This window comes from Maniola jurtina, chromosome 4, assembly GCF_905333055.1.
Source record: "Maniola jurtina chromosome 4, ilManJurt1.1, whole genome shotgun sequence".
In the NCBI taxonomy this organism is placed as follows: Eukaryota; Metazoa; Arthropoda; class Insecta; order Lepidoptera; family Nymphalidae; genus Maniola; species Maniola jurtina.
In genome coordinates, this window is record NC_060032.1 from 2,846,453 (window position 1) to 2,869,124 (window position 22,672).

General features: G+C 37.9%; 4 protein-coding genes across 13 annotated transcripts in view; 2 read left to right on the top strand and 2 right to left on the bottom strand.

The window, feature by feature from the left end:
- Nucleotides 1-2,471, bottom strand: part of LOC123864399 — a 30,007-nt gene extending 27,536 nt beyond the window's left edge. For 2 of the 3 annotated variants that reach the window (XR_006795761.1, XM_045904804.1), the window contains exon 1: nucleotides 2,195-2,471. Coding sequence is in view for 2 of the 3 variants with exons in the window: in XM_045904804.1 (XP_045760760.1) it covers nucleotides 2,195-2,264 (70 nt within the window). In the remaining variant the exon portion in view is untranslated. Of the gene's footprint in view, nucleotides 1-2,095 lie in introns of all 3 variants that reach the window. The other variant, XM_045904805.1, reaches the window with a different exon arrangement.
- A 313-nt stretch (nucleotides 2,472-2,784) lies between these two features.
- On the top strand, nucleotides 2,785-9,442 carry LOC123864395 (MICOS complex subunit MIC27). 7 transcript variants are annotated; one of them, XM_045904792.1, is made up of 8 exons: nucleotides 2,785-2,924; nucleotides 3,021-3,178; nucleotides 5,910-6,076; nucleotides 6,425-6,534; nucleotides 7,172-7,307; nucleotides 7,683-7,855; nucleotides 9,217-9,259; nucleotides 9,332-9,442. In XM_045904792.1, exons 2-6 carry the CDS (start codon nucleotides 3,021-3,023, stop codon nucleotides 7,853-7,855), a joined length of 744 nt encoding a protein of 247 aa, XP_045760748.1. In that variant the 5' UTR covers nucleotides 2,785-2,924; the 3' UTR covers nucleotides 9,217-9,259; nucleotides 9,332-9,442. The 7 variants fall into 7 exon arrangements, with proteins under 7 accessions (XP_045760748.1, XP_045760749.1, XP_045760751.1 ...); XM_045904793.1 differs by having other exon boundaries at nucleotides 9,217-9,250; nucleotides 9,329-9,442; XM_045904794.1 differs by having other exon boundaries at nucleotides 2,788-2,924; nucleotides 3,019-3,178; nucleotides 9,217-9,252.
- Nucleotides 3,686-12,463, bottom strand: LOC123864369 (probable ATP-dependent RNA helicase DDX23). Of its 2 annotated transcripts, XR_006795759.1 has the most exons (2): nucleotides 9,784-12,463; nucleotides 3,686-3,716 (listed from the first exon to the last, which is right to left on the bottom strand). XR_006795759.1 is itself a non-coding variant. In XM_045904755.1 (1 exon), the coding sequence occupies exon 1, from the start codon at nucleotides 12,280-12,282 to the stop codon at nucleotides 9,853-9,855; it is 2,430 nt and encodes an 809-aa protein (XP_045760711.1). In that variant the 5' UTR covers nucleotides 12,283-12,463; the 3' UTR covers nucleotides 9,576-9,852. The 2 variants fall into 2 exon arrangements, 1 of the variants encoding a protein (XP_045760711.1); XM_045904755.1 differs by lacking the exon at nucleotides 3,686-3,716 and having other exon boundaries at nucleotides 9,576-12,463.
- A 1,138-nt stretch (nucleotides 12,464-13,601) lies between these two features.
- Nucleotides 13,602-22,574, top strand: LOC123864375 (exonuclease 3'-5' domain-containing protein 2). The gene is made up of 10 exons (XM_045904766.1): nucleotides 13,602-14,117; nucleotides 15,318-15,474; nucleotides 16,273-16,473; nucleotides 17,772-18,022; nucleotides 18,725-18,874; nucleotides 19,533-19,735; nucleotides 20,240-20,405; nucleotides 20,803-20,964; nucleotides 21,643-21,807; nucleotides 22,042-22,574. Exons 1-10 carry the CDS (start codon nucleotides 13,942-13,944, stop codon nucleotides 22,115-22,117), a joined length of 1,707 nt encoding a protein of 568 aa, XP_045760722.1. The 5' UTR covers nucleotides 13,602-13,941; the 3' UTR covers nucleotides 22,118-22,574.
- Nucleotides 22,575-22,672: the final 98 nt, after the last annotated feature.

The following is a 22,672-nucleotide window of genomic DNA, read 5'->3' on the forward strand; positions in this document are numbered from 1 at the left end:
TGAGTAGACGAAGGATTGAGATTTTATGTAAGCAGACCTACAAGAAAATTTGGTTTGGATCATATGGGGAGATGAAAGAGAGCCAGGGGGGTAAAGACTAATAAGGTCACAGCTCTTAATTGATACAAGAATTTTCTTCATTACTTATTAAAATTTTCTAAATAGCCTGACGAAACCAAGGTCTTTTACCTTTTAGTAAATCTTTGTTTTTTACATGAATTTGTTATTTGCATGTCACAGAATAGTTCACAGCTCAGGAGCTGATTTTATCATATAAAGCTAAAATGAAAATATTGTATCCATACAGTATTTTATAGTGATTTGAGGATCAAAATTGATTTCTTTCAACCCATCTAAGTACTTTCCTACTATTACTAGGTACATCTTGAAAGCGCCTAGTATTTTTTTTACAAACCCTATAAGAATAAACTTTAAAAACCTACTAAATTAAGAAAATAAATAAAATACCTTATTAAATAAAACTTAAACAGAACCTACCAGAACCTACTTAAATAGCTTAAGTACCTTCAATAGGTAGTACAAATAAAATTGTAGACTCTTTTTAAGCAATACATGGCTACTTAATCTTTTACCAAGTAAGCAAAATTACATCAACAACTTTAAAGTTATTTGCGACTTTTTTCTGAAAATTAAAAACAATTTAAAAATAACTTATGAATGGAGGAAAAACCTTGGCACTCAATTGCATTGTGATCCTTTTTTGATACAAGAAGTAAAAATGACACAATTCCTTCTTATTGTTACAAAAATAAGTGACCTTTGCTACAAATTGTTTGGTATCTCTAAATTTAATGAACTTTTTAATTGATTTAAACTACTTATACTTAGCAATTACCTAACAAGTTAGATATCAATCAATTCATATTTTTAGAATAACCAAAAATCTGTAGTTTTAGCAAGGATAAATAATAATTAATTAATGAAAATTGTACTTATTAAGTACAATGACTACTAATTTTCCTTTGAATTAAGTAAATATTAGTCTTATCTCTGTGTAAATTTTTACATGAAAGAAAATAGCTAGAAAATATGTAACAGCTAGCAAGTACTTAGATAGTACTGAAAAGGTAATAAAACAGAAACTGCAAGTTTTTCACAGTAGTAAAATAGTTTGCTTAATTTGTAGCCACTGTAAAACTATTTATCATCAAGGTCTTGACATGAGAATGCTTTTCAAGGTTGATTCAGTATCACTGAGAGCAATAAAAATGTAATTAATAGGGTTTTATGGCTATACAATCACTGATGATAGATAGATACCAACAGATTTTACAGTCTACTGGATCAGTGGGCATTATTGTAAAAACAGACATATCTGCATAGCATTACAGTTTAATTTATGTTGTTTTAAATACTAGAGATATGTTCTTTCAAATTATGTATGTACTAGGGACTGGCAATTTTGAAAAATGCAACTTTATTTATTGTCTATATATTATAATGGGAATGTCTAGCTTTCTAGGTTCAAGCCTTCCGAAGGCTAGACAAAGATAAAATGAAAATGAAGATGAGTGAGAATGTGTGTCAAAGAAGTTGCTGTAAATTGGTGATACAGTGTTTTGGTATTGAAAGACATAAAGCAACACTTCTTTAAGTACCTACTTGCCTTATTTATAAATATGTAACAAAAAAAAATAGTTTCCCGATTTGTATTATAGGCAGCAAATAACACAATAACAAATCATATTAATGATAATATCTCATTCAAGCACTCCTCTAAATTTATGCTTTTACTAAAGTACAAGATACACTGTTGGTCAACAAAAATTAGTGCTTAGGTACTTAATTAGTTACTTATTTCTGATAAGCTAGTGAGAAAGTCAATGAGAATACCTATACAAAGTTGTAAGTAGGTATAAGGTTTACAGAAGTTTAAAGGAAAATGTATTTTTGCTAATTTTTGGTTCTGCTAAACAAGAAGTAGATAGGTATAAATTCAATGCAGACATTTTTTTCTACAAACTTTTGTATGAGTGTATATATTGTACTTTAGTGGTGATTTACGCCTTTCAAGCAAAAAATCAACCGCAGTCAGACCAGCGGGGCGAAGCGCCTGCATGCGGGCTTGCTTTACCTGACCGAGTCTTCACGCGGGCTCCTCTCCGGCGCTTGGGAACGCGCCCGACGCGCACTCCGGTCATTTTAAACTACGCAAGGTGATTGTAACAATTACCATTTATTGAAAACACTGTTTTTTTCAGCGGCGTATTCACAAAGAGATGGCGACAATGAAAAAAATCCATTCAAAAGAATGTAATGTAACTCACTGTTAATCACTATTATTAATTGTTATGGCACCACTTTTAAAACAAGAATGACGAGAATCACTAAAAAATCTTACACCACAAAATCCCACAAAATCCACGCAATTTCACTCATATGGAGTGAGTGGAACAATGTGAATGACGGAAAGAAAAATGTTGATGTAAAATCAAGTTTGTGATTTTGACTTGACCAATTTTGACAGCCTACACTTGTCGTTGTCAGAGACTGTCAATCAGTGTTGCCATTCACGATTTTAGTTTTGCCCATGTTTTACCCTAGTTTCTAGGCTGCATAATTTCTATTTTTCAGTTTTTCAAATACTCCTCAAAAATCATTTTCAAGGATTTCAAAAGATTTTTAAGTCAATCATTTGATTGACTTAAATATTAATTTCTTTAACAAAACAATACTTTGCAGCTTTGCAGTTTGCAAGTATTGAGTTCGATTCATGACCGAATGCTCATTTCATTTCGCCTATGTACTTGTCAAGTACTTGTCACCATTCACTGTCAGTGTGTGGTCAGCTGTCAACCAGCCGTAGCAGTAGGCAGCTGATCAAAAAATCAACGAAAAACCAAAATAAATGTGGTGAAAACTGAGTATTTATGTAATTAATCCGCTGTAACTTAACGCTACAGGTATGTATTTAAAGATACTTTCTCTTTGACTATGGTTTTGGACGGTATTTTAGCGTTATATTTATTAATTAACCTTAATATTGTGTCATTATACAGATGCTACGAAAAGTAGTTTTTGGGTCTGGCCTGGTGGCCTTAGTGCCTACCATCAGTGCTGCGACTCCAGTGCAGGAATCCAAGGAGCCGGTGCGACCTCCACCCATGCGACTTTCCGAATTACCGATATATGAAGCCCCACACGCTGATTATGCAGAGTATGTTTTTAAGACATCGTCGACCAGATGACCGCTTTGTATTCATTAATAGTAACGCATTTCAAGACTTCTATTATAGCTGTAAATAACGATATTATCATGACTCCATTATCAATCACATCAATTTTTATGCATAGGCATCAAATTTGTTTTGCATAGACCAATTTTTTTTTGCATAGAGCTAAATTCAGTGTCAAGGTTCTGGTTATCAAGGTAAGCTAGCTGGCATGCGCACGCGTGCTGAATGTGACTCTCTTATCTTATCTTAATGTACTTCATCATGACCAACCTATCGCCAGCTCACTCCTCTCAAAGTGAGAAGTGTTTTGAACTGACCAAGTTTGGATTGATAGACTTAACACACCTTTGAGAACCTAATGGAGAACTCTCAGGCATGCAGGTTTAGAGACTATGACTGAAACCGAGGTCCTGCCACGTTTCCAAGGCCCTACCGCTGAACCGATTTTAATGAAATTTGGTACAGACTTGGAATACATCTCGGGAAAGGACATAGGCTACTTTTTATCCCGGAAAATCAAAGAGTTCCTATGGAATTTAAAAAAATCGAAATCCACGCGGGTGAAGCCGCGGGCATCCCCTAGTACACCATAAAAGATTTAATGCCTGGTTGTTCATTACCTATGCCCTCAAACATTATTTACTGATTGAGTTGAAACTTTGTACAATTGTTATTGTCACTACTGGGAAAATCCAGCAGATTTAAAAAAAAATAATCGAATATGTACATAACTTAAAACTTTATTTTAAAATGAAATAACAAACTGTGGTACCTACAGGCATTTTTTTTTTCTCTCTTGTCTGGCTTTTACAATGATTAGCCAATGTCAAGTTTGTAGTTATTTGTAACAAGTTAGCTAAACTATACAAATATGGACCCCGTCTGCGCCGGCGCTCGCCGACATACGCACGGCACCCCCTTAGAGCGCTTTTCAGTCAGTTTTAACAAAAAAAAACACTCCAAAAAGTCACAACACGCGCGCCAGCAAACGCCACCACAGACGAAGTCCCCTACAGGCATTATACATATTAAAATGTGTATGTACATATATTTTACAAGTTCTCCAATTTTATTTTATGACACTTCATTAGTGCATATGTATTTTGTAGCTTACGTTGCATTTGAACTAAAGTCTTGTCAAAATTACACTCTTGAAATTGATTATTACACAGGACAATTTTTCGTAATACATTTATTGCATTAAGGCCCTCAATCAGTGATGGTTCTCTAAATTGTTCTTCGGTATTGTCTTGTTCGTCAGCTAGCTCTTGTATTTCAGCTACAATGTCATCGTCAGTAGCTGGTGCACAAACAGTAAGAGAGTCGTCTATGTTAATAAAGTCTTCTACTTCAGTAGGTGAAATATCTGGTATAAGATTCTGGGCTAATTGAGTTAAAGAAATATCGTCATCACTATCACAATCTGCAGGAAGGTATTTAATTGTGATAATGGATCATTAGAATTGTCTGGGAATGTTGAGAGATCTTTAAATCCTGTACGCCTAAAGCTATTGGTGATAGCTCTTTGTGTAACCTTTTCCCAAGCTTCTGAAATTATCAAGATGGCATCCAGAACACTAAATCTTTCATATTCTTTATGGCTTTCAAGATTTTGTATCATTTTTAACATTTGCAGCATTCTATAATGAGTTTTCAAGCATCTTATAACACCTTGGCCCATTGGTTGCAATGCAGATGTAACTGTTGGTGGTAAAAACACAAGCTTTATGCACTGTAAGTCAGTGATGTGTCGATGAGCAGGACAGTTATCAACCAAAAGTAAAATTTTCTTCCTGTTTATCTTTAGTTCAGCATCCCAAGTATGTAACCATTTTTCAAAAATCTCGGAGGTTATCCACGATTTTGTATTATTTTCATAAGTTACTGGCAGGGAATGTGTGTTTTTAGAGCATCCTAGTTTCTCTGATTGGCCAATAACTAAAAGTTGTTTTTTAGTCGTTCCTGTTATGTTCGCTGCAACCATGATTGTTAATCTCATCTTTGACATTTTTCCATTGAAGCATTGCTCACCTTTAAACTGCAATGTTTTATCTGGTGTCATATTATAAAAAAGTCCAGTTTCGTCTGCATTAAATATAGCATCTGGTCCATAACCTTCATATAATATTGGCCAGTTCCGGATTAGCCATTCTTCTGCACCTAAAACGCCTCCATTAAAAGCCCGACTGCAGGAGATATTGTGACGCACTCGGAAGCGATGAATCCAGCTCGAAGAACATGCGAAATCTTGATCACCTAGAAGGCGAGCAAAATTGTTAGCTTTTTGTTGAAGAATGGGTCCATTTAATGTCACATTATTCATCTCTGATATGTAAACCTAATATTATAAACTATGCTCAGTATTCTATGATATCACTAGATTTGTGTAGTGAAATGGTCTAATAGAATTGTCGTTTTAACATCTCGCGGGAGTTAGCCATATCCCTAAGGGATTTAAAAAAAAAGTACCTACATGAGCCAAGTTTATCATGATGACTAATATTCCCCTTTCCCCTCCAACTAAGCGTAAAGCTTGTGATAGGAGTAGGTGGGGTTTGAACCGGCAACCTTTCGGATTTCAGTCCGTTCGTTTACTTACGCAGTAGGTATAGTAGATATTGCTTCAGGTGATTCATTTAGCCACTAAAATTTCACCGTGTATTTTATTTTATCTAAAAAACTGATTTGTAGTCTGTATGTTGAATTATCCAGGTACCTAGAGTCAAAATCAAAAGAGGACAAACCTAGCTATGTGAGATCAGCGCTCTTGTCGCCAGTGAGAACAGTGAGGGAGAAAGTGCAAACGGCTATAGCTCACACCGAGTCTGCCAAGAATACTATCAAGGACAACTACTCCGAGCTACAGGATAGAAGCGAATGTCAGTATAAAGTGTTCACAAATGTTATTATTTTCATGAAGTTTCCATACCAAAGGCCGTAAGTCGTTTAGCACGTATATTCGCGTGGCACGGTTATGCACATGTGTTGGGTGTGTGTGGCATATCTACAATCTACATATTATAGAAGAAGAAGATCCTAAGTGCATAAGGTCATAAGGTTTTTGATGCAATAGTTTCCCGGAATTGCTACTCGAATTCTGAGGCCTACCGTACACATGGTTGTGTATGTCTATAAGTGGCGTGTCACATAGAAAAATACTACGTATTATTAATTTTTTCTAATTAAAAAAATGGATTCTCATATATCTTCCTTTTCTATATTTGCAGGGATAGTTCAATATTTGAGGGAAGAAGAGAACAAGCAGATGAGATATGGCGCTGTAGCAATGGGTGGTCTCACTGGTTTTATATTTGGCCTAAGGGGGGGACTAATTAGGGTAGGTACAACACTATCCACAGAGAGAAGTTAGTATAGGGCTCTCCCTGTTACGTAATCTTATACAAATGACAAAGACAAAAAAATCAGTGAGCGTTAACCATTTTAACCTGCCAATCACAAATGAACCTATGTTTTCGAACTGAATTTCGAATGTTTTTAGGGTTCTGTACCTAAAAATGAATAAAAGGAGCCCTTATAGAATCACTTCATTGTCTGTCTGTCGTATCTAGCAAGATAAGGGAATCAAAACCTATATTATACTTCCCGTTGACCTAGAATTATGTTTGGCAGGTATCTAGGTAGATCTACAAGTAAACGAAAAAAACGAAACCCGTGACACACACACAAACAAAAAAACACGAGTAATTCATTACACCATAGGTAGGTGGTGTTGTCCGTATCATGGTTGCACATAAGTGCTATATCATATATAGGCACGGAACCCTTTGTGTGCGATTCCGACTCGCACTTAACCGTTTTTTTAAATCTATATAGACTTGCTCTTGACTGTAATCTCACAAAACAGAATGTGATAACTGATAATGCAGTCTAAGGTAGAGCGCGTCTGGCTAGCTCCTAGACAGTGCCTATGTAAAGTGAAGAACCAAAATGGCATCATAATTTTCATATTTCAGAGAATATTTTACGCTGGCTTGGGAACTACGGGTATGGGCTACATATGCTTCCCCGAAGAAACTAAGCAACTTATGAAAGACAACGGGTCGCTCTTGAAGCAGTATATTAACATTGCTTACAACTTTTTCTATGGAGGTGAGAATGTTTTTTGTATTATCATACACACTAAATAGTATTTCGAATGTGAAAAAGTGTGTCTGTTTTAGTAATTTTTCTCATCTGAGTCTCTTTTGATAATATTTGGTACGGTTTTATTTCATATATTCGATTTCATCGAAATATAGCGACAAAGTAAAATCGATCTAAATTTTTCTGTGGTTTTTTGAGCGTCGGCGGAAACATTGCAAAATAAAAATCCTTTATATATAGGTCTACTTTTTTAAATGTAGACGGGCTGTTATTTTGAATTTTTCGATACTCGAAATAAAACGTCGATGTGCAAACTTTTACTAGGGAATGCTAATAATTGATGTACCTACTACTTTGTTTTTTTTTTTTTAAATTGACTAGTAAAACCCGGCGACCCGCAGTTGGAGCTTAAATTCCCCGAGTTGTCTTTCCCCAAAGACTTGTCAGAGTTTGTAGACATGACCGTGTCTGTGGCCACGTCCGTCAAACAAGCGGTCATGCCCCCACCATCGAAAAATGAGGTGGAAAATAAACCCTCTGAACACAAGGACTAGGTATAATTTTGAATGTATCAAGCATGATTGTGCTTGGCTTGGGACTTTGCCTTTGTGTTTGGAATTTTGTTTGCTTGGTTTAGGAGTTACTCTGTGTACTTTCATACTAACACGCTTGCTATAATATTATACACTACTGTGTAACACTGGATTCAGTCAAGATAGGGGATACTTTAGGGTACAATTCAGATGACATGTGTCATATTCAACCTATATGCAATGTATTAAGTTTTAGTATCATCTGAATGGAACTAACCCCTATCTTGACTATGAATTCCAATGTAAGTGCCATGTAAGTTTCAGCGCAAGCACAATACAGGTGCAATCAATGACGCAAAAAACAAGGCAATTCCTTTTAGAAAACTGGCCTGGCGCATACAATATTTGCCAAAGGTTGCCCGGTGGAGATTGCTCAGGCGGCCTAATTGCACCTTTGCATACAATTGTTTTTAGTTTTGTTTTGTCTTGGTTATTTTTATTAGCACTTAAGTTTTCTATCTATCTGGTATTTGTGCTTAATATACTCTTCAGACCTCCAGAAATATTGGACAGATACAAACTTACAAACCTGCGCAAACACCCCACTCTACTGCTCAAGCTTTTCTTTTCTCCATAGTAATTCCTATACTATGGTGTTGGTGATCCTCATTCTTAAGCACAGCATGACTGCAGTACTTTCAGTAACTCGTAGATTTACCACACTACTGCAAGACTGAGGCTGAGATTTATAGAGCGGATTTTGACTTTGCTCGACTGAAGACACTGTTAAAACGAGACAGCGTTATACCGCTGGCATAAATCTGTCTCGTTTTAACTGAAACTTAAGTCTAAGCAATGTCAAAGTGCGCTCTATAGATTTCAACTGGAGATGGCTTTTGGGGTAGTGTGGGTTACATTCCTTGATTTTAACAGAGTTCCAAAAAGAAGAGATTCTTTACGTCAACTGTTACCCTCTCGCAACCCGCGCCCTACTTTGTGAGCCATCTTAGCCAAACAATATACCTACCTTACATTAAAAACCTCTCCCTATCCTTTCAATAAAGTTATAAAATCACATAAAACGCACCTCGCATTTTTTTTTTAATATTAGCCATTTGAATCATGACTAACATTCCCCTTGCCCCTCCAACTAAGCGTAAAGCTTGTGCTAGGAGTGGGTACGACAATAGTGCATGGGTAGGGTTTGAACCGCCGACCTTACGGATTTCAGTCCGCTCCTTTAACCGTTGAGCTATTGAGGCTTAAATTTTTTAAGAGGCTTTTTTACGCATATTACTGCTTAGCACCTAATCATTAGTTTTTCTTAATATTTTTTCTAAGGCATTTTTAATTAAGTAAGAACTCATGTTTTTTGCTTTCAGAATACTTATTTGAAGATGTAGACAATTACTGAAAGGGTTAGTGGTAATTATTATTAAAAGTAGGTAAGGTCTATTTTAGAGATTTTTTTTTACTAACAACAAATTATTGTTTCAGCTCTAAAATGGTAGAAGATGAAATGAAACAGAAGATTTTTTAGCATCATTATTTATTTGTAAACTGCAGTGTAATTTATTCTATGCCATGTAATTAAAATGTTATGTTAGACATTTGTTTTTATTTTGGCTGATCACAAAACTAGAAGCACACAATGCAACAACGACGCGATTCAGTGAAATAATTGTAATTTTTACTATGCATTGTTGATGTGTTCTAGATTTGTGGTCAATTATAGTATCCTTACAATGTCTATAGTACATTCATAAGAATAGGTATTATAAATGTTAAAGTGTCTGTCTGTTACTTTTTCACTGTCCATTGGCTTAATCTATTTTCATGAAAATAGAACTCAGATAGCTTGTATCCTGGAGATGGTTACTTTTCTTTTACTACGCTTTAACGTTACAGCAGCCTTTTTTGGATACTACTTTTTATTCTGGAAAATCAGGGTCCCCATAGAATTAAAAAAAACAATAATCCACAAGGACAACATTGCAGGGATCATCTAGTTAATATATTTATGCAAAAATCATTTCCTCCCTTCGTTTCTTTGTAACCACTGTACCAGGCTTATGTTGGGCCTCCGGATGGTTCATGAGTTCCGGTGGACACGTAGATGCTGAGCTTGCCAGTAAAACTTGTTTAAGATCATAGTATATAGCGGAGTCCTCTTTAGTGACAAATGATACAGCTTTACCAGTCTTGCCTGCACGACCGGTACGTCCAATACGATGGGTGTAATCCTCTATAGATTTAGCCATGTCATAGTTTATGACCATACTAACATCCTTAATGTCAATACCACGACCGGCAACATCTGTGGCAACCAGTATATCCTTGGATCCATTCTTAAGTGAAGCCAAAGCAAAGTCTCTCTGCTCTTGACCTTTTCCACCATGCAATGTACAAGCATTGAACCCAAGCTTCTCAAGACCTTTAGCAAGAACATCTGCACCCTTCTTCTGGTTAACAAATATGATGATTGGTGGTTCGACGTTACGTTGCAATATTTCCGTGAGCCTCTTACGTTTTTCGTTCTCCCCAATCAGGTACACTACCTGTTCTGTTCTGTCAACTGGTTTACCAATTGAACCGATGTATACGATAGCAGGTCGGCGTAAATAAGTACGCGCCAACCTTTCGACAGCCGGTGGCATAGTAGCTGTGAACATCACAGTTTGCCTATACTTCTTCTTAGTATTGTAATTGGCAAGTAATACTGATGCATCCTCTGCTGCATCCGTGTCTGGTTTAATATTAGAAACTGGCATGAATTCCAGAATCTTCTGCACATCAGGTTCAAAACCCATGTCAATCATACGATCGGCTTCATCAAGCACAACATATGTGCATCTGTTCAGAACTAAATATCTGTTTTCCAATACGTCGATCAGACGACCAGGTGTGGCAATGACTATCTCACAGCCAAGCCTGAGTTTGAAACCTTGTTCTTCCCTCGACAGACCTCCAACAACAACTACAGAAGTAATGCCTAATGGAATACCAAATTTGTTAGTTTCTTCTTCTATTTGTTGGGCCAACTCTCTGGTTGGTGCTAGGATTATAGCATAAGGGCCTTGATCAGCGTCTTCCAAGCGTTCACTTTTCGGTAATGACTGAATCCATGTCAGTAGAGGGATGAGGAAAGCTAGTGTTTTACCGGATCCTGTTTCTGCAACACCAATAATATCCCGATTTTGTAACCCAATGGGAATAGCCTGCCGTTGAATAGGTGTTGGGCTTTTGTAGCCCACTTTGTTTATGATTTCCATAACATCATTGTGGAAGTTAGCTTCCTTCCAGGAACGAATGGGGTTTGGTATCCTGCCGCCTTTGATCGTAATGTTGTAGTCCTCTCTGAAGATTCTCCAGTCTCGTTCTGTCATCTCATCATGGTCTTTCTCAGACCAGTGCCTGTCGTCCCATTTCTGTTTATCTTCCTTCTTCTTAACTTTCTTCAAACGCAGCTTCTCCTGTTCTTTCTCCAGCTCTGTTCTCCTCTTCTCTAACAGATTTCCATAGAACTTACAGTAGTCCTTTTTCTGGGATTTAATATCAATACCAGCAATGTGGCCTCGACCAAAAAACTGCACTTGATGTCTCTCTTTGTACAACTGATTGTAATCATTTGAAGTGTCTTCTGAAGCATCCCAGTCAAAGACAAACTTTCGGTCATTTAATCTTCTAACTCTACGCTTTTTCTTCACAATGCCCAAATAGCGAGCTTTAATAGCTTCTTCCTCCCTTTCCTTATCTTTGGTTTTATTATCCTCACTTTTTTCTTTTTTATCATCTTTGTTACGATCATTACCAGACTTTCTTTCTTCATATTTCCTCTCTCTCTCCTTCTCTCTTTCTCTTTCTCTTTCCCGTTCTCGCTCCCTTTCCCTATTTTCTCTCTCCTCTCTGTATTTCCTCTCCTCTTCTCTCTTGGACGGGCCTGTAAGGTCGATGGTAGTGACCACTGGTTTATCAATGTTGGCTCGCATTGCTTCAACCTGTTCTCTACGTCTCTCTAAAGCAAGCGCTGCTCTCTGTTCCTTAGTTAGGAACACCGGTTTGCTTCGAGCTTCCTCCTCAGCCTTTTTCTTAGCAAGTAGCTCTTCTAATGACAATGGTTCACGTTTAACCGGTTTCGGTTGTTCTTCCTCTTCATCTTGTTTGTCATCGTCTCTCTTACCTTTGTTCTTGTCTCTATCGTCAACGCGGCGGTCCTTATCCCTGTTATCACGTCTTTTAGGACTCCTCGATCGCATGCGATCTTTACGAGGGTCTCCTTGGTCTCTGTCTTTCCTGGCGGGGCTGCGAGATCTGTCACGTTCTTTCCTAGGACTCCTAGACCGTTCGCGACGTTTCGCTTTTTCCCTATGAGTCTCTCGGTCTTCATAGCGATCGCGGCGTTCTCGTGAGCGCGATCTTCGACGCTCCGTAATCCTATCACCAGTCATGGCACACTTCAATTATTAATTATTGTAGTATCACTCCAAGAAACTATAAATGATTAAGTTAGTTCACAATTCCGCGAAGTGCGATGGTTTAAGTTATTTTTTTTATTGCGACTTAGCCCATTTATTACCTATTATTTTTATTTAGAAAATCATTCCTTTGACGCACAGCTTTGACGTTTTAAACCGACAAAGAGCATTTTTTTTTTTTCTTCTCGTCTAACAAAGAGCATGTACCTAATTACTACGTTTTTTGACATTTGTTTGATGGTTGAAAGGCAGTTGACATTGCCGATTGCGGTAGAATGACAGCTACAATGTCACGATTGCAATCACCTCTCGAGTGGGTTGACGCTCGCCTACAATGCATTGTTGCAACAAGAATAGAAGAATAGCATAATTAAGCCAATGGCGAATAACAACAATTGCCATTGTAATAGTTGTAAGCAATAGTGATTGATGTAGGTTTTACGGAATCGTACTAAGGGTGTAAAAAAGGTTTTGACATGTTCATAACCTACCTAGTTAAAATCCTTTTCTCTGAATTTGTATAACAGTCAAAATCAGGCAGTGGAACTTTCTTTTATCCAACGGCAGGCACTTATTTCAGTTTATGGCAGCAGGCAAACGGGGAAAGTTTAACTTTCCTAGCTCTATGGACAAAGCTCACTGATGTCTGTATGCTATGTGTCTGTACTCTGTATGTCACTTAGTCTCTTGCCATCTCCGGATTCGTGGTCTGTGGTCTCTTTTATTAATCTGTCACTATTCTGTCACCGACCAGAAAAAGAAGACATTATACATCGATCAGCGAGCTGATCACAATCGAGAAGAAAATCGATAGTCAATCTAAGTAGGTACCTCTCTCAGAATAGGCAAGTGGCTCTTCTAAAATTAATGGTATGGTAGGTACTTCTATTTAAATAGAATATAATGACTACGTTTTTAAATAAGTAGTTACTATGAACAGTCTGATCAATCTAATTGACTAGATCCCAGAGTCGTAATATAAGTCGAAGTATAAGTTTTACAAAATCCCGGCCGAATAGGTTGTTCCTCCTTTTTGGAAGACAGATAACATACCTACTAATATCAAATCAACGACTAATATAACATATTAGGTATTGATTTAATATTATTATCCTCAATTATATTATAGATAGACAATTTTATCCGGTCTTGTGCAAAAATCAGAGATGTGTGGCTCAAAGCAGCTAGAACCCAGAGCCGTAAAACTAGTTAAAAAAATCAGAGATGTGCTATGCTTTGATGCTTTTGTTTCTGGTCGGTGCCTATTACCTAATCTGTGTTTGACTTTTTTGAATTTGCTTTATTTTATTTAGCACGTCTCTCTATTCTCTTCACTGGCAATTAGTTTTGAAATGGTTTTGAAATTGTTAAGGTTTTGCTATTTTGTTTTTGATTTGTTTACATAGAAGAGTAGTATATTCCCTTCATATTCCCTAAATATTCCTTGGTTTACATATATATCAGTTATGTTATCACGGACTAGAAAAAAAGTTGTTTATTTTCCTCGTTAGCTGTGCTATTTAGAGATAACGTAGTGATCAGATACTCTTTGAGAATTGTGAGTAGTATCAAGTAGTATATGCAGGGGTTGTGTGACTGATATTATCCTGTTTTACATCCATAAAAACGATAATGTCCAAGTTAAAGATCGGGGTAACCTCTGTCGTGGCTCTAGGCTGTGCCGGTATAACTTACGTGGTGCTGCAGAAGTTGAGAGACAAGAACGCTTCAGATGCCTTGAATTACTTGACGATAGACATTATTTCATCAGAGCAAGATTGTGACCAGGCTATCGTCAAATTAAGAACGTAATTAATTTTTTATTTATTTTGTACCTACCAGAAAGTTGTAACAATAAAGACAAAATGATTGAAGAAGTGGACAGGGAAACACTTATCTCTATAAGAGATCTCTTACGAATAACCCTTGGCCCCTTGGACCTTTTGTTGATTTATTGGCCCTATATTATAAATGTGAAAGTTTGTCTATCTGTCACAGTTAAACTGCTGTACCTATCTTGATAAATTTGGGCACAAAGATAGCTTGCATCCTGGAGACGGATTGATGGATATAGATACTTTTAATCCCAAAAACTTGAGTTTCCACAGAGTTTTTATTAAAAATCAAATCATCTGAATCAGCAAGTTACTCAGTGTTTTGCATAAATATATCATTTTTGGGATTGCCAATACTTAGTATGTTGGAAAAGATATTGATAATGATCTAATAAACTTAATTATCTACCTATATAATAAACTACCTATTCTTTCTATTAAACTATGTTAGCCGTGTACGGTCTAAAACATACTTCCCCTCAAAAACACCTCTCAATACCTTTTCGTTTGGAAGTGTTTCAATTTGTTTAGTGAGAAGTACATATACTTGATTTGTTCTTAATACATGGATACCCATCGACATTGATCTCCTGTAAGGATTTGGATTGGTCTCCTGTTGTTTACTGGATGGTTTTCTGCAATATGTTTAAAAGATTATTGTAAAATATTTATTTCTACTTGTTACATCATTATTCTATTTAATATAATAGATGATGCAATGTACCTATTACAGAGAAATAGTAACATAAAAGTGTACCTATTGCAATTTAAATTTTAACACTACACAAGTTAAAATTTGCACCTTTTCAGGAGAGTGAAAAACCTTTTTTTTTTCTGAGGTTAAATTGTTATGGATACCATGCAGTTGCTTTTTGTGTGTTTTCTTGTTCCTGATTGGCCGAAACAACGCATTTCTCGATTATATAGTGACCACTAAACCACCACCAAATGACATACATGGTGTTAGAACTTAAGCTACTATAATGTTGATGATAGAGCCTCGATAGCTCAACGGTTGAGGAGCGGACTGAATTCAGAAAGGTCGGCGGTTCAAACCCCACCTGTTGCACTATTGTCATACTCCTGGCACAAGCTTTACGCTTAATTGGAGGGGGGGAGGGTCATGATTAGCATGGCTAATATTCTTTAAAAAAAAAAAAATTGATGTTTCAGGAAATGTTGGGAACACCACGCTATAGGGTTTGACTGTGAGTGGGTGACTGAACAGGGCAGGAGGCAGCCCGTTGCTCTGCTGCAGCTGTCTACATTTGATGGCTATTGTGCTTTATTCAGACTGAATCAGATCAAATCTATTCCTAAGGCATTGCAAGTAAGTTAATTTCTTTAAAGATGATATTTCTTATTAAGTTTATTTATAGGAGATATTGAAGCTGTGATAGCCTAGTAGTTAGAACGTACGCCTCCTATTCTAAGGTCGGGGGTTCGATCCCGGGCACGCACCACTAACTTTTCAGTGATGTGCGTTTTAAGCAATTAAATATCACTTGCTTTAACGGTGAAGGAAAACATCGTGAGGAAACCTGCATGCCTGAGAGTTCTCCATGTTCTCGAAGGTGTGTGAAGTCTGCCAATCCGCATTGGGCCAGCGTGGCAGACTATGGCCTAAACCCTTCTCATTCTGAGAGGAGACCCGTACTCAGTAGTGGGGCGGAAATGGGTTGATTATAGGAGATAAGGAAAGGAATATTTATTCAGCAAAAACACCTAATAGTACGAATTTTAGTCCTTGATAACTGAAGATTTTGGTCATAGCAAGATCCCAGCCTTCCTAAATCAATCAGTACCTATGCAATTGGTTAATAATAAAAATAATTGAAATAGCATTGCTGGCATTCTTAATTCAAAACATGATTGCTCAACAATTTCTGATATGAACCGCTAAATTGTGAAATTCCATACCAGCTTCAATGTTTCCTGCCACATATAACCTTCAAGGCAAGAATGAAAAGGCAAGATGCCTTGCCTTTCCTTTGCCTAGGCAAGCACATTCCGACCTAGACCACATCTTTGCTTATTATTATCCATGATTGTTGTCAAACCTACTCCTATTTTGCAATTAAAATAAGATTTGAAGTTACATGTTATATTTTTATTTCACTCTTTCTAGGATCTTCTGCAAGATGAAAGTGTATACAAAGTAGGCGTAGCACCCAAGGATGATGCAAAATATCTATCTCAAGACTATGGAGTGTTCATGGAAGGCACGCTGGATGTAAGACACCTAGTACATCTGTGTGGGTATGAAAATGGTGGTTTGGCATCACTGGCTAAGTCTTTGTTGGGCATTGTACTGGATAAAACATGGAGGGTGAGTTGCTCTATAATGGATTAGCCTTTCCCATACAATTCCGCCCGCAAAAATACCCTTGAATCTTACGTCATCGTCATTGACAAAGTCAAGAGACTTTTGCAAATTCTATTGACTTTTTGAGCGTGTTTTTTATCTTCGAAGGGCCCATCCATATATATCGATGATTGTTATAAAGTTGTGTGTGCCTATTGGTATAGTGAATAAACAGAGCAATTGTGCGACATATATGGAGAGAGCGACCCGAACTAACCAAAGTAGTGAGGGTTGATTGAAAGGTCGTCACGGTCTTCATTTACCACAAGACCAAACGCGTCGGTTCAATCTAATCCTAAATCTATTGATCCAACTACTATGCCTCCCATTATACTGAGACTGTAAGGTGCGGAAGTCTACAAAAGAACTAAGTACAGTAGAGCCTCGATAATCCGAACTACCAAAAAATAACCCCTGTTCGGACTCACGGAGCGTTCGGATTACAGTATGTTTAAAAAATGCAAATATATTTTGACAAAAAATATTTATTCAGGTACTATAAAACACATATTTAAACCACAAAATACGTTACTTATTCATAAAGTCATCAATTTTAGTTTGGCGGGTTCTATTTATTGACCAAAAAAAGGCTTTGTCCCTCAAATTACGCAGCATCATCTTTTCGGATAAAGACAAGTCATTTTCATCAGCCCAATCTAAACAAGTGTTCAGTGCTGATATAGCTTGTGAATGAGGAATTTTCTTGACGTTTAAAGCTGAAGTATTGTCAACAAAAGACTCGTCAGTCTCTTGCGTAACAAAATATAAGATCAGCGGTCACGGTAAGGGAGAGAGAGGGGCAGTCGGCAGTTCGGATTACAGCGGCGTTCGGATTATTCAGAGTACGGATTATCGAGGCTCTACTGTATGTCCAACAGTGGACAGACTTGGGTGCGTTTGGAACCCTCGTAGCTTTAGTTTTAACTAACGTAATTAATTATCACCACTACATCGTACAAATTTAACAGTTCCGACCATCAAAAGAAGTATAATTGTACCTACTTTGAATAAATGATTTTGACTTTGACTTTGGATGACTGACAGATATAGATAAATAGATAGATAGAACACTTTATTGCACACAAAAACACATGTAAAGGATCACAACACAGAAAGAAGAAAACAGAAAAAACAATTGTGTGCAAAGGCGGCCTTATTGCTTGGAGCAATCTCTACCAGGCAACCTTTGCTGAAAGGAGAAGTGCTAGTGTTATAGGTGCAATACTGCATCAGGGAAGTTGTCATAGGTTTTTACTTTGCAGATAAGATGCAGTGACTGGGCAGCGGAGCAGCTATCTGACAGGCAAATCAAGTACGCTGCGGCCGACGCCCATGTAGCCATAAGGATATTCGTCAAACTTATCAACGATTATCACAGAAGAGGGTTCCTGTCTTGGTTTAGGACCAATGGAAATGGTTATTGGAACGATTTGGACGTTTGTAAGAGATATGCTGACTTGTCGTACAAAGCTAGTCTGGTTGTGAAAAAGAATGACAAAAATTCTAATCATAGGTTAGTATAATTTAAAATCGATTCAGTTTAAACTGTCAATAGACTATCATAAAACCGGCGTAATGTCTATTGTCTTGTTTTAAGAGTAGGACATGACATAAACGGCTACAGGTAAGATTTGGTCGTCCAGAATATAAAGTACTCTAATCACAGATTAGTGTTCTTTCATTCTAGGTGCCTAAATCAAAATGTACTACTATATATATTCTTGTGTTGCACCATGGTGCCACCTTACATAATATAATACTTAAAAAGTGGTTAAAATCAAAAAGTTTTTGACTTAAACGTCGAAAAACGTGGAAATTCTCAAAAAGTGATTGTTTCTAAAAATCTACTTAAAACCATGGTTTTATTTTTAACTAGCTGATGCCCGCGACTTCGTTCGCGTGGATGTAGGTTTTTTAAAATTCCCGTGGGAACTCTTTGATTTTTCGGGATAAAAAGTAGCCTATGTGCTAATCCAGGGTATAATCTATTTCCATTCTAAATTTCAGCCCAATCCGTCCAGTAGTTTTTACGTGAAAGAGTAACATACATACACACACACACATACAAACTTTCTCCTTTATAATATTAGTGTGATTAGTTTTTACATAGAAAATTGTTCAGAGTCGTCAGTTTTTCTAAATTCACTATGTTTTTGGTGATAACTCATGAACTATTTTTTGGATATAAGAATGCATATTTATTGTATGATTGCAGAACCAAAGACAGGGAAGGCAAGTCCGGCAAAGAGGTGGAGTCGAAGCGCTACCCGCACGCCACTCGCTCTAAGCCCCTGTACCACAATTGCTTCCTGGAGGCGCCTGATGGAGAGCTGTTATGTACTTGCGACAATAATAAAGCCATGTGGTGAGATTAAATCGCATTTATAATACCTATGGATGGATGGATAGTGATAGTGATTCTAACATGTGAAAGTTTTTTTTAGTTGTACTGTACTGTACTGTACTGTGTCCTTTCAGGGCCCCATTCCCTGAAGGGTGCCAGCTGGACTCTAATACTAAGCCTCCGCTACCCGTCTGTCCGTCCGTCTGCCAGCGGGCTGTATCTCATGAACCATAATAAATAGAGAGTTGATCACAGAATGTGTATTTCCATTGCCGCTATACTACTGCAAATAATGAAAATTTATTTAGCTTAGTTTTATTTACTTGTGGGACTCACACCTTATAGAACGCAACAATTACATTTTTTATTATTTCACCAAAATTCTAAGTGTCTTTGACACTTGTTTTTTATTTATTTGTAGTCATTTCCACACCAATACCTACTCAGTCAAGCTAAGTTTACACCTCGCGTCGATTCACGCGTTCGTGAGGCGTCAAACTGACGCTTAGGTACGGTATGCGAACCGTACCGACGCGACAAGACGACCGCGGGGAGGTGAGCGAGGAAATGAGTTATAAATATTTGCGTTGTACAAAACGCGTGCTCTTATTGTTTGTTATATTTCTAGCAAAAAATTTTGTCCAAGATGTGGTGTGGTGATCAAAATTCTTTTGATCAGGTACGTAACGAAGGAACTAGCGGACGTTGTGAGCGAAGACCCTTTGAAGGTGCGCCTGCGCTTCGAGCCCGCGGGCCGCTCCGTGGGCGACGTGGGCAGATACTATCAGCTCACCAAGGAGAACAAGTGCGTCGTCTGTGGCGCTAAAGACTCATACATACGCAAGAACGTCGTGCCCAGAGAATATAGGAAGTACTTTCCAGGTTAGTGAGTGTGCGAGCGCGTATGCGTGCCTACGGTGTTTATGTACTGTGCCATTGAGAAGTTTAAACTTTATTTTATCAGTTTTATTGTCTGGTGGGAGGCGTCGGCCGTGGCTAGTTACCGCCCTACCAACAAAGCCGTGCCTCCAAGTGATTTAGCATTCCGGTACATTGCCGTGTAGAAACCAAAAAGAGTTTGGGTTTAATGAAAATACCCCTTCCAGGTTAGCCCGCTTCCATCTTAGACTGCATCATCACTTACCACCAGGTGAGATTGCCGGTGTCTGAATTTAAAAAAAGGTGTTAAAATTAATTTCCCATAGCCAAAATTATCATGTCGCCGGCGCGATCTTGAAGTTATTAACGCATTTCAAAATCGCCTAACGTGCCTAAATAAATTTTCATTCCCAAAATTATAAAAGGTTTTTGTAAACAATTTTTATTGAGCGCAATGAAGTTTAAAAATTGAAACGCAATTAAGTTATGAGAAATGTCTTTATTCAGAGATAATGAAGGAGCACTCGTCCCACGACGTGGTGCTGCTGTGTGTGGCGTGCCACCAGCTCAGCAACATGCTCGACCGCGCGCTCCGCGAGCGGCTCGCCGAGCAGTGCGCCGCGCCGCTCGGCTCGCATGGCAACAGCAAGATCATCGAGGACCCGGACTGCAAGTTAGTATGACCATGCCTTTACATATTCACCATCGCGACTCGGCTCGCCACTCGCCTTTAAAACCTTCTACAAACAGCTGCTCGTTTGCGAAAAACTGCATCTATCATTATTACAATCTTAATGGTTGTGATTGGCTGAATTTATGGTACTCTTGTTGCAACAATGCATTGTAGCCAATAGTGAGCGAGCATCAATCAGAGGTGATTGGTTTTGATTGGCTACTAACGCCGCGCTATATGTATAACGTTGCTTTGTGTTGTACTAAAGTTCAAATTTTAAACCAGTCACATGAGTTGCTCGAATATCGTCGACCCATCTTTGTTACTAAAATTTAAATTAACACGAAAAATTATTTTTTGAGCGTGTATTTTGAGCAATATTTTTTTATTGTTCTAGAAAAATCCGTTCGGCGGCGCGAGCGCTACTGTACCAGTCGCGTAAACACGTACTGCCCGAAGCGCGACGCAAAGAGTTAGAGGGTGTCATATTGCAGCACTACCTACTGCATGATGAAATCACTGAGGAGCTGCTGAAAGAGGCTGCCCAGATTGAAGTTGTGTTAGTATCTATCATCAGTGTGCCTAGTGGGAGATTTTTAACCTATTCGATCGCGTAAAAGTTAACTGCGTTTTGTATGGAATTGAAACAGCGCCATCTAGTGACAAGAAGATGGCGCTGTTTCAATTCCATACAAAACGCAGTTAACTTTTACGCGATCGAATAGGTTAAAAATCTCCCACTAGGCACACAGGATCAACCCATCGCCGATCCACTAGAACAGCTCTCCTCACTCCTTTGTGTAGTCCGCGTGGACTACACTAATTTCACACCCCTATTTTAGGGGTTGAATTTTCAAAAATCCTTAGCTGATGTCTACATCATAATGGCTATCTGCATGCCAAATTTCAGCCCGATCCATCCAGTAGTTTGAGCTGTGCGTTGATAGATCAGTCAGTCACCTTTTTCTTTTAAATATTTAGAAACCTGGAAATAATATATATTGTATCGTACTATTGACGTGACAACGTCTTATAATTCGATAGAGCCGGCTGCACGCATAAAAAAAACATGACTCATGCGGCGTTACCTCGCTCTGAGGCGTTCCATGTAAGGCTTGAAGTGCAAACGAGAGCGCGGAATGAGAGACAAAGAAGCACAATCGGCCTTTGTTGTCACGTTCAACTATCGTCAGTAAACCGATTTTACAGACAACCAATTTATTTTTATTTTTATTAGATTCGAGAACGAAGACTACGAATCGCACGGGTACAAAGTGACTGAGTATTATAAGAAGAATGAAGGCTTGCTCCGACTGGAGGAGCTGTGGAGGGAGTACTTCCTCAAGACCATGCACCCCCGGCACATGCCCGAGCTGTGGTCCCTGAAGCATAATGAGGAGAGGTAAGTGTGACTGAGTATTACAGGAACTACGAAGGCTTTCTTCCTGCAATATTTATCACGAAAAGCTTGAGTTTGTCATAACTGCCCTATTAACTGCAATATTATGTTACCAAGATAATATTATGGTTCAGATTTAAAAATAAGTTTAGATAAAGTAGTGTTTGAAACTCTACAATCTACATAATTAGGTATAAAAAACTTGTGTGGTATCAAATAAATGTTTTTTTTTTCCAGGCTAACAGTACGTCTTAAAGAAGGTCGTCTATCGGAAGAAGATCAAAAATTGCTAGGCCTAGATACAAGATACTAGCTGATGCCCCAACTAAACGTTAATGACGAGATGTCTATCAACATAATATCAACACCATAGTGTCGATTTTAATTCCCGTACGCTCGGTTGGGCCCTTCAAATCGACACTAGCCACTACTAACATCCGGCCTACTTCTACTTGTATTAATATATTCTGTGCTTTGACGGTACAAAATAGTTTAATGTTTCAATATTGTATATAAAATAAGATTTTTTTTAATGAACCATTGAACATATCAATAGTACGCGACAGGTCTAAATGGCAATCGGGGTGGGGACGCCCTGCACACCCGCACACTCTCGGGCTAACCCGGTGCGGGATAGCGCGAGTGACATGCGGGTGTGTGGGGGGTGCCCCTCCCCGGCTCCGCCCGCCTCATACCCAGATTGCTATCTCAACCTGTCGCGTACTATACTTGAATATTATTTTATTAAATAAATATATTTTACAAAAGTATTGGCTAACTGTTTTTCGTATCCAAGCATCGATATATTATAATGATAGTATTATTATTTATTAGTACCTTCTCCAAGTAGTTCTCTACAATCTGTGAA